Source organism: Globicephala melas, chromosome 10 (genome assembly GCF_963455315.2).
Source record: "Globicephala melas chromosome 10, mGloMel1.2, whole genome shotgun sequence".
NCBI classification, from domain to species: Eukaryota; Metazoa; Chordata; class Mammalia; order Artiodactyla; family Delphinidae; genus Globicephala; species Globicephala melas.
Window position 1 is genome coordinate 6,949,229 of NC_083323.1, and position 13,611 is coordinate 6,962,839.

A 13,611-nucleotide genomic window follows, 5' to 3' on the forward strand; every position below is an offset into this window, starting at 1 on the left:
AAACATCTACCCTCAGTGTGTACACACACACACACACACAGCTGGCCAGAGGACAGAATTTCTGAGATCTATTTGTTCTAACATCCCCAGATCCCTTCCCCTCACTGAGCATCCACCCGCCATCAATCACTTGGTACTATCCTCCCCCCACCCACAAATACTCACCTACCTTGATCAGAGAACAAGAAAGGTCTAGTGTTCTTCAGTCTGGGAAGCTAACTCTAGTGCAGGGCCCTCACCTCCTCCGCGCCCAGATTCTGGCTGTGATGACCAGCTCACGGATCTCATCTCTCTGATCCCCTCAGTCTCCAGGCTGTAGTCCCCAGGCCTAGGGCCCAGCCTTCTCCTGACCTGTACCACCAGCTCCATCCACAGCTGGGCTGGGCTGTGGGGCAGGGAGGGGCCGGCTTCTCAGCAGTGGGCGTCAGTGAATGGCTGCTCTGAGCCTCTGGAATCCCAAAGGGCCATGGGAGGCTCGTAACAGCCAGGCTTGGCTGCCCTGGACTCAAGGACACGTGGGGTGTGGTGCCCTGCTGCCTGCCCTCCCCAAATCTGCTCTGTCTCCCACAGACTCTGACCCTGGAGAGATGTCTGCCATAAGAATAGGGAGACTCCAAACATGGCCACGCTCCAGTGGTCCCAGAGCCGACCTCACTTCTGCTTTCCCTGTGCATTGCCCCACACCCTGTTTAGTTCTGTGACCCTCAGACCACCTTGGCCACCCATCTGAGGTCTTTCCTGGAGCAAGATGGAATTCCTGGAGACTAAAGCAGGGGCTTTCTGCTTCAACAACTATCCCCTGAGCCCGTGCTCCCTCCAGCTGGACCCTGTACTAAGGCCCTGAGCCTGCGAAGATGACCCTCCCCTGGACCTGAGGAGACCCAGGAGGCCTCCCAGCCTGGCTCTGGCATTGTGGGCTGTCAGCAGACCCTGGCCCTTGGGCTGGGCTGGGTCCCCTCTTCTGCCTCTATCATAAGAATAGTAATAATAATGAAGGTGATAATAATAGCTACCATTTACTGAACACTGACTATGTGCCAGGCACTACGTCAGGGCTGGGAAGGAGCCCGCTTCTGCTCAGGAAGATGGGAACGTAAATAGATCCTTACAGTAACTATAATACAGCAGTGACGGTGGACATCCTCCGAGCACTCACCCTGAGCCAGGAACTAGGCTAAGCGTTCTCCTGGCATCTCCTTTAATCTTCGCCTCGTCACAGGGACCAAGCAACTGAATTTTTAATTTTATTTAAATTTAATTTGTGGCTATGATATTGGACAGCACAGTTCTAAAGGGCCTGGATTTTATTCGTCTCTGGGTCCCAGGTCCTGGTAAGAATTACCCTCATAAGTTTCTGTAGAATGAATGAATAAAAGGAAAAAATGATTGAATGAATGGTGAATATGTGGACCTAGGAACTTCCCCTCTTCTTATTCATTCTCTACCCTGCAAGCTTTAGGTTCTCAAACTTGGCTGTGCTCTGGTTACCAGGACAACCTGGTGGAAGTCCTAGTGGGTGGGGGAGGGGATCTGTCTGGAGTTCTTCCCCTTCTCTCCTTGCTTTGAGGCCTGAGGACCAGCCTGATTCTAGGAAGAAAAGAGGTGGCTGGAGGAGGGGATAGCACAGCTCTCCCTGGACAGATTGAGTTGGGGGAGCCTTTACCGCCCACCCCCACTGGATTGCATTATCTTGAGATGCAGAAACCCTGAGCTGAAGTCAGGGGTCCTTACTCGTGGGCTTCTCTCCTCTCTTTGGCCAGTGACTCATTGTGCAACTTCTATCAGATCTCTTGCCCCTCTGGGCCTCAGTTGCCTTTTTAAATAGGGACCAGATGCCTTCATGTGGCCTCTTGAAGGTCTAGAATTCCTCCATCTTGCTCCCTGCCAGGCTGTTAGGGCCTTGAGAGCAAGGAATGGGTCTTGTTCATCTCAGTATTCCTGAGGCTCACCTGCCCGTCTCTCTCCTCCAGTGTTGGGGGCCTGGACGAAACTGCCTGCCTGTTAATTACGCGCTTGGGTTCAGCTGCCCTCTAGTGGCCCAAAGTGGCAATGACCTCCTTGTGTCTGTACACAAGTTTTTTTCCCACCAAAGGAAAGGTTGACAGGCCTGAAAGTGGCCTCAAAGGACAGACCTCCACCCAAGCAAAAAATCATTGTGGTGGCCTCCCAGACAAGGGGCACAAGCTCTAGAGTCTCAAATCTGGGTTTGTGACAGCTGTGCGATTTTGAATAAGTCACTTAATCTCTGTGAGCTCCAGTTTCTTCATCTGTGAAGTGGGAATTATATCAGTCAAGATGGGTTAAATTATGTTTCAGTAACAAACAATTCCAAAATCCCAGTGACTTATAATAACAACTATTTATTTCTGATTCATGCCTCATGTCCACTGTGGTCTGGGTCCACTGAGGCTCTGTTCCATGTCTCCTTCACTCTGGAACCCCGGCTGATGGAGCGACCGCCTTCTGGAGCCGTGTTGGTCTTTGTGGCAGAGGAAGGAGAGAGTGGTGAATCATATGGTAGCTATTATATGCTTTGGCCTGGACTTTTCTGATCACAACTCATTGGCAAGAACTAGTTGCAGGAAGGTTAACCCTACCATGTGCAAGAGCTGAAGAGACAGACATATTTGGTTAGCAGCACTGCTGGCCCGCTCACGCGGCTGTAAGGATGCAGTGAGACGTGCCGTTGCACTATCCCTCATGCAATGAATTCAATCAACCTTAGTCATTGAAATTACTGTCTTGTAATTCTGATTTCCCCTTTCATCTACCCTCGTGATTTTCTGTGACTTCCACATCAATACCAACTGTTTACAGCTGCAGATACAGAGAGGGAAATGGACTTGCCAAGTTTCACACAATGAACCCGTAGCTGGACACCCACATCTCCAGGCTCCAAATTCTGAGCTTCCCGCCCCCCACCTGACGTGGTGGAGGAGAAGGGGCTTTGCCCTCCCAGGGTTCTTTGTAAGGGTGTTGACTGACAGTGTGACAGTCTTTTGAGGGAGCCTGGAGCCACTGCCTCCCTCCCAAAGCTGGTCTCTCAAGCCTTCCCAAGCCCTGCCCGCTCAGCCAGAGTGGAGAGCCGAGGGGGTAGAACAATGAGAAGCCTGTGCCGCCCTCCAGGGCCAGAGTCCGAACATCGCAGCCACTCCTACGCAGGGACCCTACACATTCCCGCCTCCTGTTTCCCTGTCCTGGGCCCAGCCCAGACATACCCACCGTATCCTGACAGCAACCAGATGGTGGGAAAGGAAAGCTCCCAGGACTCTTCAAAACCTCCCAAAGCATTTTTAAAACCTGCACAAAACCTGACCCCCAGAAAGCCTCCTAGCCTCTCTAAAATGTTTGTCTTTAAGTAGATGGGTGGCCCCTGGCAAGACAAAGAGACAGGCCCCACTCATCCGACAAGCGTGCTTTCAGGGAGGCCCTGCCCAGTGCCATGGAGGCTGCAGGCTGAGATAAGAAGATGCCGTCGCTGCTCTCCACAGACATGTGAAAAAAAATCACAGCACAAGACTAGGGCTGTAATGGGGAAAGCTGCTGGTGGGGTCAGGGAAGCCTTCCTGGAGGACATGGCAATTAGCAGGTCATCAGGTTCTCTCCCTGGACCTAGCCTTACTTGAAACACAACTTTCTGGTTGTTCATGCCCCTCTCCCACCACTTACTTGCCAGTATTCTGTGCTGCAATCACAGGACACCACTCACAATTCTCAGAAAGGTCTGCGTCCTCCCTAGCCTCCACGGCTTTGCACTTGCTGGCTCCTCTTCCCTTTATAGGGAAAACTCTTATTCAGCCTTCAAAACCCAGATCAGTAGTCATATCCTCCTTGATAAACCCCTTCCCTGGGATTCAGTTCTATTTTCAGTTTCTCACACATACTTCTCTCGCTAGGACAGTTGTAATTTGTTTACATATCCGTCTGCCCCTCCAGTTTGTGAGTTCCTTTGATTCAGGGACTATTTTGTCGTTGTCTTTGCATTCTTGGTGCCAGACCTAGTGCCTGGGGTAGAGCAGGTATGTGACATGCCTCTGCAGGGTTCTGGAGAATAGCTGTATTATGCATGGGATTTATACAGTGCTTTCCTGCCAACTACCTCCTTCGACATTTACCCTAACCCAGCGAGGCAGGCAGAGCAGGAGTGATATAAAAACAACCAGCTCTCTACAAGAATCTGACATGAGCTGAGCGCAATGCCAGGCACTGACAGAGGACACTTATCTGGGCTTTAATCATCTGTGATTCTCAGTGCCTGGCACACAGAAATGCTTGGTGAACTCAGTTGTGTGTCAGAGCAAGAAACTCGCCCTCCAAAATGCAACGTATTGTTATTTTTTAAAATATTTATTTATGTATTTATTTATTTGGCTGCACCGGATCTTAGCTGGCACACAGGATCTTCGTGGCCGTGTGTGGGATCTTCCTTATGGCGTGATGGATCCTTTTTTTTTTTTTTTTGGTGGCATGTGGGATCTTTAGTTGCAGCATGTGAACTCTTAGTTGCAGCATGTGGGATCTTTTAGTTGTGGCCTGTGGGATCTAGTTCCCTGACCAGTGATTGAACCCAGGCCCCCTGCATTGGGAGCGTGGAGTCTTAGCCACTGAACCACCAGGGAAGTCCCAAAAAATGCAATATTTTAAAATTTTTATTTTATTTATTTTTGGCTGCGTTGGGTCTTCATTGCTGTGCGCGTGCTTTCTCTAGTTGCGGACAGCAGGGGCTACTCTTTGTTGTGGTGCGCGGGCTTCTCATAGCTATGGCTTCTCTTGTTGTGGAGCACAGGCTCTAGGCGCACGGGCTTCAGTAGTTGTGGCTTGTGGGCTCTAGAGCACAGGCTCAGTAGTTGTGGCACATGGGCTTAGTTGCTTTGTGGCATGTGGGACCTTCCCAGACCAGGGCTCGAATCCGTGTCCCCTGCCTTGGCAGGCAGATTCTTAACCACTGCGCCACCAGGGAAATCCCCCCAAAATGCAATTTAAATGGACAGTTTTATAGGATTTACTATTGCCAGGCCCTGACCTCAAGTTGCTCCCAGTACAGTCCTCTGGCATGCCCTAGCAGATGGAAAAATCTGGTTCCATGGGCACTGGCCTGTTTCTGTAGGCTCTGCTGTCTGGGTCAACCGTGCCCCTTGTAAAAAGTGCTGAGGGCACAGTCTACTGTGTTGCTCTTAACACTGAGACATTTCTTTTTAGTATTTGGAACCAGAAACCTTGTCTTTCATTAACAGTCAATTTCTCCTGCTATCATCTAACAGGAATAAAATGATCTCTTTGTGTTTCCCCTTTCCCTGTGGCTGCCAGGAAGCTCAGAGACAAGTAATAGTATTACTGTAGGAGTCAGAGTCAGAATATTTCCTTTCCACCCCCATGTATGTGGCTCCTTCAGCTAAAACATTCTTGGGTCCTTTATAGGAGGAGCATGTATAAGTAACCATTTATGTAATAAGCCCTGGGGAGAGCACAGGGAAAGGATCCAGGTTTAAGAGCAGAAGGCTTGGGTGAATCCCTTACCGTCTCTGAGCCTCAGGCTCCTCCTTGGAAGCCTGGGGTAGGAGACCCTGCTGCAGCTTTTGGACATTGCCAGCTTTCCTGCGATGAAGACTGGCCACTGCCCAGGCCTCAGGTAGGGTCACGGTCAACGTCCTCCCTGCTGAGGCTGTGAAGCCTGTAACCTTGAACACCTTCACACTTTAGACCCAGTACGGCCAGAATTTTTATTTTTAAAGAGGAATCAGAAAAAAGATTTTTATGTGAAATCTCCTGACTTATAAATGTTGCCAATTAATTTGCATTTTTTCAGGAATTCCCTGGCGGTCCAGTGGTTTGGGCTTGGTGCTTTCACTCCCAGGACCTGGATTCGATCCCTGGTCAGGGAACTAAGATCCTGCCAGCTGCATGGTGCAGAAAAAAAAAAAAAATTGCATCTTTTCAAAGCACTGTGTTGGACATACCAAACTTGGCTGCTGACCAGATCTAGTCTGAGGCCTTCAGTTAAGCTGAATACATCTCCAATAGGGACTGTCTGGTGTGTTCAAGCTAGGGGTGGGGGAGCAGTTTTCATCATTTCTTCTGAACCTTGCCTTCCCGAGGTAATATCCCAAGAGACCTGACAGTAGGACTCGGCATCAGGTTCTGAGATGACCTGTGCTCAGGTCATGTTGACTGGTCCAGATGGGCCCTGACCCAAGCTGGACCACACACAGGACCCTGCCCCAGCCTTGGGTGATGAGTTTAAAATGGGCGCCTGACCTAGGATGAGCCATGAATCCCACCCCTGAGATATTTGTGCTTGCAGCCAGAGAGAGGGACAGGGTAACTCTCTCTCCACTGGCTGGAGCTGTAAGACAAAAGTTGCCAGAAGTTGGCTGCTACATTTTCCATGATGGGGGGCATCGGGGTTGGTTAGTGAAGTAGGTATACAGAAGCAGGAATAAAAAATAGTTTGAGGGGCCTTCCCTGGCTGTCCTGTGGTTAAGATTCCACGCTTCCACTGCAGGGGGCACGTGTTCGATCCCTGGTCAGGGAACTAGGATCTCACGGGACACTGGTGCGGCCAAAAAAAAAAAAAAAGGGTCTGAGAAAGAATTCTAAGGGGGTCTGAGTGGCTGCTTCTAGTTGTCCTGAGTCCCTGCTACTTTCCTGTCCTACAGGACCGGAACACTCCAGAGTCTTTGTGATAACTTCCCCTTCTCACCCAAGCTAGTGGAGGTGGGGCTTCTGACCTTCACAGCCATCAGTCCTAACTCATGCACATGGTTCTGCTTGGGCTCTTCCAGTTTCCTGATGAGTAACAGCAGCACGGGGCTCCCAGTCCTGGCCTCCCAGCCACCACCACCCCCACCGCCACGCCTGACACCTCTACTCACTTGGATTAGCACTGAAGGAACTCGTGAAATCCAGAGCCTCATAATGAAAGAAGTTCATCCCCTCAGGGAAGGCAGCTCAGAATACAGTGGGGCTGGCACTGCCAGAGAAACTGAGGCAGTGTGGGACTGGCTACCCAGTGGGTGGTGCTGGTTACCCCCATTCTTGTGTGGGGTGATCTGTAAGGCACTGGAAGGGCCCTGCCCTCCAATGGGTCCTGCCTCCGCCACGCCCTGCCTGCCCTGGAAGTCCATACCCAGAGCACCGATTCACATGCTCACCAAATTCTGAGGGTTCCTGCCCACCCTCCCCACCCCAGACTCCCAGTCCCAAACCCAGGCACTAGTAACCCCCTGGGTTACCCCAGGTGGGTCATTTCTCTCCGTGCTTGTTTCCTCTTCCGTAAAGCAGTGTCCTCAGTCCCTCTTGGGTTTTGCCCAGCAACCCTTCCCCTCCTTTAAGTAACAGCTGCAACCTACCCCCACCCCCTCAGACCATGTGATCAGTAGAGCCAACTCCACCCCTGGATGCCGGGGTGGGTGCCAGAGCTGCCTGGTAATCAAGGCACCCCCATCCCCTAAGCTCGTAAGCCTTGGGGGCTGACAGGAGCCCACCCCCTGAGGTTGTGCAGGAACAGATGCGTGCTCTCACCTGAAATCAAGGCACAAGGGCTGCATGAGCCTGGGGCTGCCAGGGCACCTTTGTACCACGTGGAGAAAAGTCACCTGAAGGAAGCCCACAGGGCTTAACAAGATGGAGAGAGAGAAGGATGGAGAGCTGGAGTGACCCAGTGACATCCTTGAGCCCCAGGGTCCAGCTGAGCCTGAGTCCAGAACCAAACCCTATTATTGCAGCTGTTTTCAGCTTGGTCTCTTGTGCCTGCAAGGGTCCTGGGCGGTGGTGTGGTGGGGAAGCTGCCTGGTGTGGGGGCGGGGTGGGGGGAATCCCTGTGGGCTGCAAAAATGCTCTGCTGGGTCAGAGGTCAGGGCTGTGAGACTCAGAAACAGCAGGGCTGGGCCTAGGGTGAGGCAAGAGAGGTGCTGAGAATTGAATGAGGGGGCCCTCTTGCCTCACTCCAACCTGGCTCTGCAACACAGCCCCCTGCAATTGCTGGGTTGCCCCAGGGAGGAAGGGCAGCCTCACCCCTCGAGATGAGAGAAGGCAGCTTTTGCTCTCGCTGACTCCTAAGATGGGGCGTGTGCAAGAGTGAGCCCGGGTCTGGGGTCAGGAGGTCTGGTTCAAATCTCAGCATGTTGTCCTGTTGCCTTGGCAAGTCCCTATGAAAATGGAATGGCAGCTGCCTCTGTGTGTCCTCCCCCTTTCAAGGAGGGGGACTTTTTTCTTTCTCTTTTTTTTTTAATATCTTTATTGGAGTAGAGTTACTTTGCAATGTTGTGTTAGTTTCTGCTGTACAACAAAGTGAATCAGCTATATGTAAGGAGGGGGACTTTTTAAATGGACACACAGCCACCCAGCTCTTCCCAGCCTCCCTTGCAGCTAGGAGTAGCCACGTGACTATGTATTGACTGGTGAGGTGTAAAGGGATGTAAGAGGTCCAGCCAGCAGGAGTGTCCCTCAAAGGGGCAAGTGGCCCCTTCTACCCTCCCTCCACCCTGCTCCTCGGGATGCCGAAGAGCCCCCCTCGGGTGGCACCAACCAGGACAACAGCCCTGCAGCAAGAGAGGAGCAACTCAGGTCCCCGAACACTGCATGGAGCTGTCCACCAGATCAGCTCTGGACAACCTCCCTATGAACTGTACCGTAAGAAAGAAAAACGTTCTATTTGGTTTAAGGCCCTGCCGTTTTGCATCTCTGTGCCCGAATTTATATCCTAACTGGTTCTCTACCCCAGGGAATCCAGTTAGTTAGGGGGGAGGCACAAGTGCTACTGGTTTCTAGTGGGTAGAACCCAGAGATGCTCATCACCCTACCACACACAGGACAGCCCCCCTACAAAGAATGATCTGGTCCCAAAAGTCAATAGTGCCACTGCTGAGAAACTGCTCTTTCCTCTTGGAGAGTCAGTGTTCCCATCCCCCAAATGGGGGATATTGAACTATCATGATTTTTATGAGGACCCAGTGAGATGATAGACATGATCCTACTCTTAGGAAAGGAGACAGTCCTGCAAAGATAGTCATGGAGTCTTTATTATTAAGATAAATTAAGATGGACGCCCCAAAGGAGGGGAGTGAGCAGGTTGCCAATCTATGTCCAAAAAGGAGGCAGTGGTGCTCCACAGAGAAGGAGAGGCTCCAGGGTGGGCTTGGGGCCCCTGGTGCAGTGCAGGACCCGGAGGGGAGGGCAGGGGCTCCTGCCAGTGGCCTCAGCCTTGGGAAAGGGAAGGGATAGGCAAGTCCAGCCGAGGGTGGGGGGTGGGAACTGCTGGTGGTCCCCACACTGCCCACAAAGCTCACCCCATCCCCACCACCTCGCATCCTGCCTGGGGGCCACCCCCCTCACACAAACATGCTTCTCCTCCCCTCCGCACGCCTGACCCCAAACGTTCTCTCTCTCTATCACACACACACACACCTCCTTCCTCTATGGCCTTGCCCCTTGCACACCCCACCACAAACACTCGTCCATGCCAAGCCCGGGTCCGGAGTGGTAGGACTGGGCTGGACTCAGCTGACATCCCTCCAAAGGGGGCCCTTTCCTTGGGTCAGCTTTGAAGCCTGGCCCATGAAGCTGTAGGGTCGATACCATTGGCTGGAGTGGGGAGCTGAGTGTCACCGAGGATCTGGTAGGGAAGTGGGAGATCTGAAGGCTCAGGACAGGCAGGGGCAGCCATGCCTGACGCCGGGTGGAGGGGCAGGAGTGCTGGGCAGCACAAAGGCACTGGGGGGCCGTGGGGCGTCCCCAGAGCTGGGGAAGGCAGGTGTGGGATAAGCTGGCTTGACCTGGAGAGCAAGCCCTGGGCCATCAGCAGCGACATCTCAAGGCACCCAGGTGCCCCACAGCCAGGGTCCTCCCAGAGCCCCTCCTCCTGGGAGGAGCCAGGCTGCGAGGGAGAGCCTGGACGACCAGGGATTCTCCTCCGTCTGCCCCGGGGTCTCCAGGCCGGGCGGGACGGGAGAGGGCACCCGGTGCCCGCCCCCCACCGCCAACAGAGCCGGTCAACTCAGACCTCGGGGCCCCCGAAGGCCAGGTTGTCGCGAACCATCATTGTCTTGCGGAGGTCACGGTCCACCAGGGGTCGCTGCATGCGCCACTTGTGCGCCTCCTGCAAACCGGGCTCGAAGTAGTAGATGCAGGCGCCGAAGCCCACCAGAATGAGGACAGAGATGAACAGGTAAACAGGCACGAACCAGTCCAGGAAGTGCGGCATCGCGGAGGCCTTGGCTGCTGAGACGCGGTCGGTGAGAACCAGCAGAGAGGCTGCTTATCCCACCCACCCTCCCAGAGGGGGACCCGCAGGCTTCACAGAGCCAGGAGGTCGGAGCTTCACCTTACGGCTGGGAAGACGGAGACCCTGGAGAGTGGAGAGCAGTGACTCAGCAGCCCCGGCCCCCTGACCGAGCACACAGCTGCCCCCACCCCAGGGGCCCACCCAGCTCCTACTCACCCTTCTACAAGGAAGCTTATAGCTGAGGGCTGGCCCTGGCTCAGTCCCTCAACAGTATGTGTGCCCTCAGGCAGGTTGCTTAACCTCTCTGGGCCTCAGCATTGTCCCCTGCAGAAGGGGACGCTACCAGAGCCTTGTGGGGATTCAGTGAGGTGACTGACCCTTCAGAGCACTCAGAAAAGGACAGCTGGGGCCATGCCTCCTCTGAGCTGTCCCTCCCGGCTCTGACTGTGCATTTGCAGAGGCTGCCACTTACTAGGCCCCTCACAGATGAGTGGGTCCCCAGCCACCCGTGCATCCTGGCTAGGTGTGGCTTAGTGAAAGCATGGTGAACAACTGCCCATCCCTAGGGGACCTGGTTGATATCAACAGGCTCTGCACAGGCTCCTGAATTCAGGCCCATGCCCCATTTTATAATTATAAGAGTATGGACACAGTGCCAGCCCCAAAAGACTTGGACATTGGTTTCCACATCTGTAAGATGGGAGTGAAAACAGTATCTAGGTCATAGGGCTGTTGTGACTGTTAAAAGAGTTAATTTACGTAAAATGCTCAGAACCAGTGCCTGGCGCTTACCAAGTGCTACATAGTAGTTTGTTCTTAATTCTCTGGGCCTCAGTTTCCTTATCTGGAAAATGGGCATAGAAGTAGGACCCACTTCTTAGGGTCTCTGTGAATGTTTAACAAGCCAATGCCTAAGGAGCACTTAGCATCATGCTGCTTGGTGCAGAATCGGCACCCAGTGAATATCAGCTATTGTTATTTCCAGTGCACCAGAGGTGGGGAACGCAGGAAAGTGGAAGCTAGCAGGTTTAAGGTGCTTCACAAGTTTTACATACACCCAGACTCTTTAGAATGGCCCAGAGATGCCCACATCTGCTCTCTGCCAACCTTGCCAGCCTCATCTCCCACACTACGTGCCATCATAGGGAACCACTTGTCAATCACCTATGTGCATCTGCATGTTATACAGTCTACATCTTTGCATATGCTTTCATTTTCCTTGGAATGTCCTTTGCATTCATGTTCATGTGGCAAACTCCTATACATACTTCAAAAGCCCCACCACAGGTTATCTCCTCCAGAAATGGAATAAATCAGGGCCCATTTAACCCACCCTCAGCCCCTTCCTGAGGTGTGAGAAAGGGGTAAGGTGAGGAGACCCACTTCTGCCTGTCAGGCAGGGAGACCACAGTCAGAATGCAGTCACAGACCTTACAGAAGGCCTATGGGGTAGATGTTACTGTGCACATTTTACAGATGAAGAAACTGAGGCCCAGAGAAGTTCACTAACTTGCCCTGAGTTACCCAATTGAGAAGTGACAGAGCTGGACTCCAACTCCCCAGCGATGTCCTGAGGTTTGATGGGGAAAATACCTGAACGGAATGAAATGAGCAAAGGCCCACCTTGTCTTCTAGGGAGGGAAGAAAGGGGATGCATGGAATGACCTCCAGGGCAGGCTGAAGAGAAGCTCCAGCTTTTCAGACCTCTGTCTCCAAGCTCCAGCTCCTCTTGTCCCTCTACTGCCAGGTGGGTCTACGAGGTGGGCTGTGAGGCCAGGGGAGGGAGAGATGCTGCTTCCCAGTTCTGCGTCCACCCAGAGCCCCTCCCCTGCCCTCCAGGGTCCCCACTGGCTGTTCTGAAACACAGTGTCTCAAGGTGCCCTATTCTCCTCATGGAGAAATAAAATGAAGAGTGTGCTAATGGCCCAAAGTCAGGGTTAGAGCAGTGTCCTCCTAACCATCTGTCCTTCCGTAGAGCCAAAGAGAGGGTTCAGAATTGCTTGGTGTGGCCTGGGTTTAGGGGGAGGTGGAGAAGGGGACCTACAAGCAGAAAGGCTGCTCCAAACTAGCGTGACTGAGGCCAAGTGATTCGTGCCCCCTCCCCTGGCCCCGCCCAGGACCCTAGCCTCCTCTGAGCTTAAACATGAGAATGGGGGACTTGGGCAGATCAGAAGCCATTTCAGCTGCAATGCTGTGGGCCTGTGAAGCAGTGTTTAGTGTCTCCCAACCTCTCCAGCCCTGTGAACAAAATCCCAGGCATTCTGGGGCAACTGAGGACCCCAGACCTTCTCCTGGCTTCTCAGAGGACTGGCTTAGCTGAAGCAAAACATTCACTGGCCTTCTGTGTGACCTTGGGCCCCTCCTCACCCTCTCTGAACTTCCAGGGTTCCCTGCACAGTGATGGGGTGGGGGCGGGGGCTATCAGATGATCTATAAGGAATTTTCTAGCCCCCATTCCAGCTAAAGTCCCATCCAGGACAGTGTGAGGGTTGCAGAGCCCCTCTCCCTGCCTCCCAAGCACCACTCAATCCTCCACCCGACCCCCATGCCCGCACACCCACCTCAAGCCCTGCAGATGCCTGTTCCGAGGGCTCCGGGCTGAGCGCACAGCCTCGGCCTAAGCAGCTCAGCGTCGGCCCGTGGACTCAGTCGCAGCTGCCGTCCCCAGAGATGCTGCCATCTGCAGCCGCCCCGGGTGCTGGAAGCAGAGAAAGGGCGAGGCCAACGCCCCCTACGGGAGACAGAGTTTCTCAGGCCCAGGGGGTCTGACTGGGCCAGGAGGGGGCAGTCCTGGGCTAGCTCCGGCAGCCTGTACCTCTCCCTGCCCGTTGGAGACCCTTCTCTCTGCCCCCCACCCTCAGAATAGCGGGAGGTGGGACCTGCCTTAGCCAATCAGCAGCCTGGCAGAGCAAGGGCTTTATCCTCTGTTGCCCTGGCAACCAGCCTTCTCTTCAGGATCCCTTGCACTGTGCACATGGTACAGAGATGACAGGCAGAGCAGGGTTGGATAAATTCGGGACAGGTGGGAGCCACCCAGCAGGCTGCTGGACCCCACGGCTACTAGACCTAGAGAGGAAGTGTCCCCTACCAAGATAACTAGGAGGATTTGGCCACTTGTCATTTGAGGGTAGGGAGAGATTGGGGTCCCTGGCACGTGGGCAGGACACAGAAGCAATGACCAGTAGAGCCAATGAGGGTCATGTGTTATAGAGGGAAGAACCAAGACTGAGATTCTGGACACATTGGTCCAATGTAACATTTACCATATGCCAGACACTGCTTTCAGTGCTTTCCATATTTATGTTAACTCATTTCTTGGTCATCCAAGGTCACATGGCAAAAGTCTCAGTGCCAGGGTCGGAGCCCTAGCCTGGGCTGCAGGCCCGCTC

General features: G+C 53.4%; 1 protein-coding gene across 6 annotated transcripts; it reads right to left on the reverse strand.

Annotated features, from left to right (window-relative positions):
- Nucleotides 1-9,002: 9,002 nt before the first annotated feature.
- SMIM45 (small integral membrane protein 45) lies at nucleotides 9,003-13,081 on the reverse strand. 6 transcript variants are annotated; one of them, XM_060306755.1, is made up of 4 exons: nucleotides 12,784-13,081; nucleotides 11,846-11,987; nucleotides 10,322-10,345; nucleotides 9,003-10,215 (listed from the first exon to the last, which is right to left on the reverse strand). In XM_060306755.1, exon 4 carries the CDS (start codon nucleotides 10,199-10,201, stop codon nucleotides 9,995-9,997), a length of 207 nt encoding a protein of 68 aa, XP_060162738.1. In that variant the 5' UTR covers nucleotides 10,202-10,215; nucleotides 10,322-10,345; nucleotides 11,846-11,987; nucleotides 12,784-13,081; the 3' UTR covers nucleotides 9,003-9,994. The 6 variants fall into 6 exon arrangements, with proteins under 6 accessions (XP_060162738.1, XP_060162740.1, XP_060162735.1 ...); XM_060306757.1 differs by lacking the exon at nucleotides 11,846-11,987; XM_060306752.1 differs by lacking the exon at nucleotides 10,322-10,345.
- Between the last annotated feature and the right edge of the window lie 530 nt (nucleotides 13,082-13,611).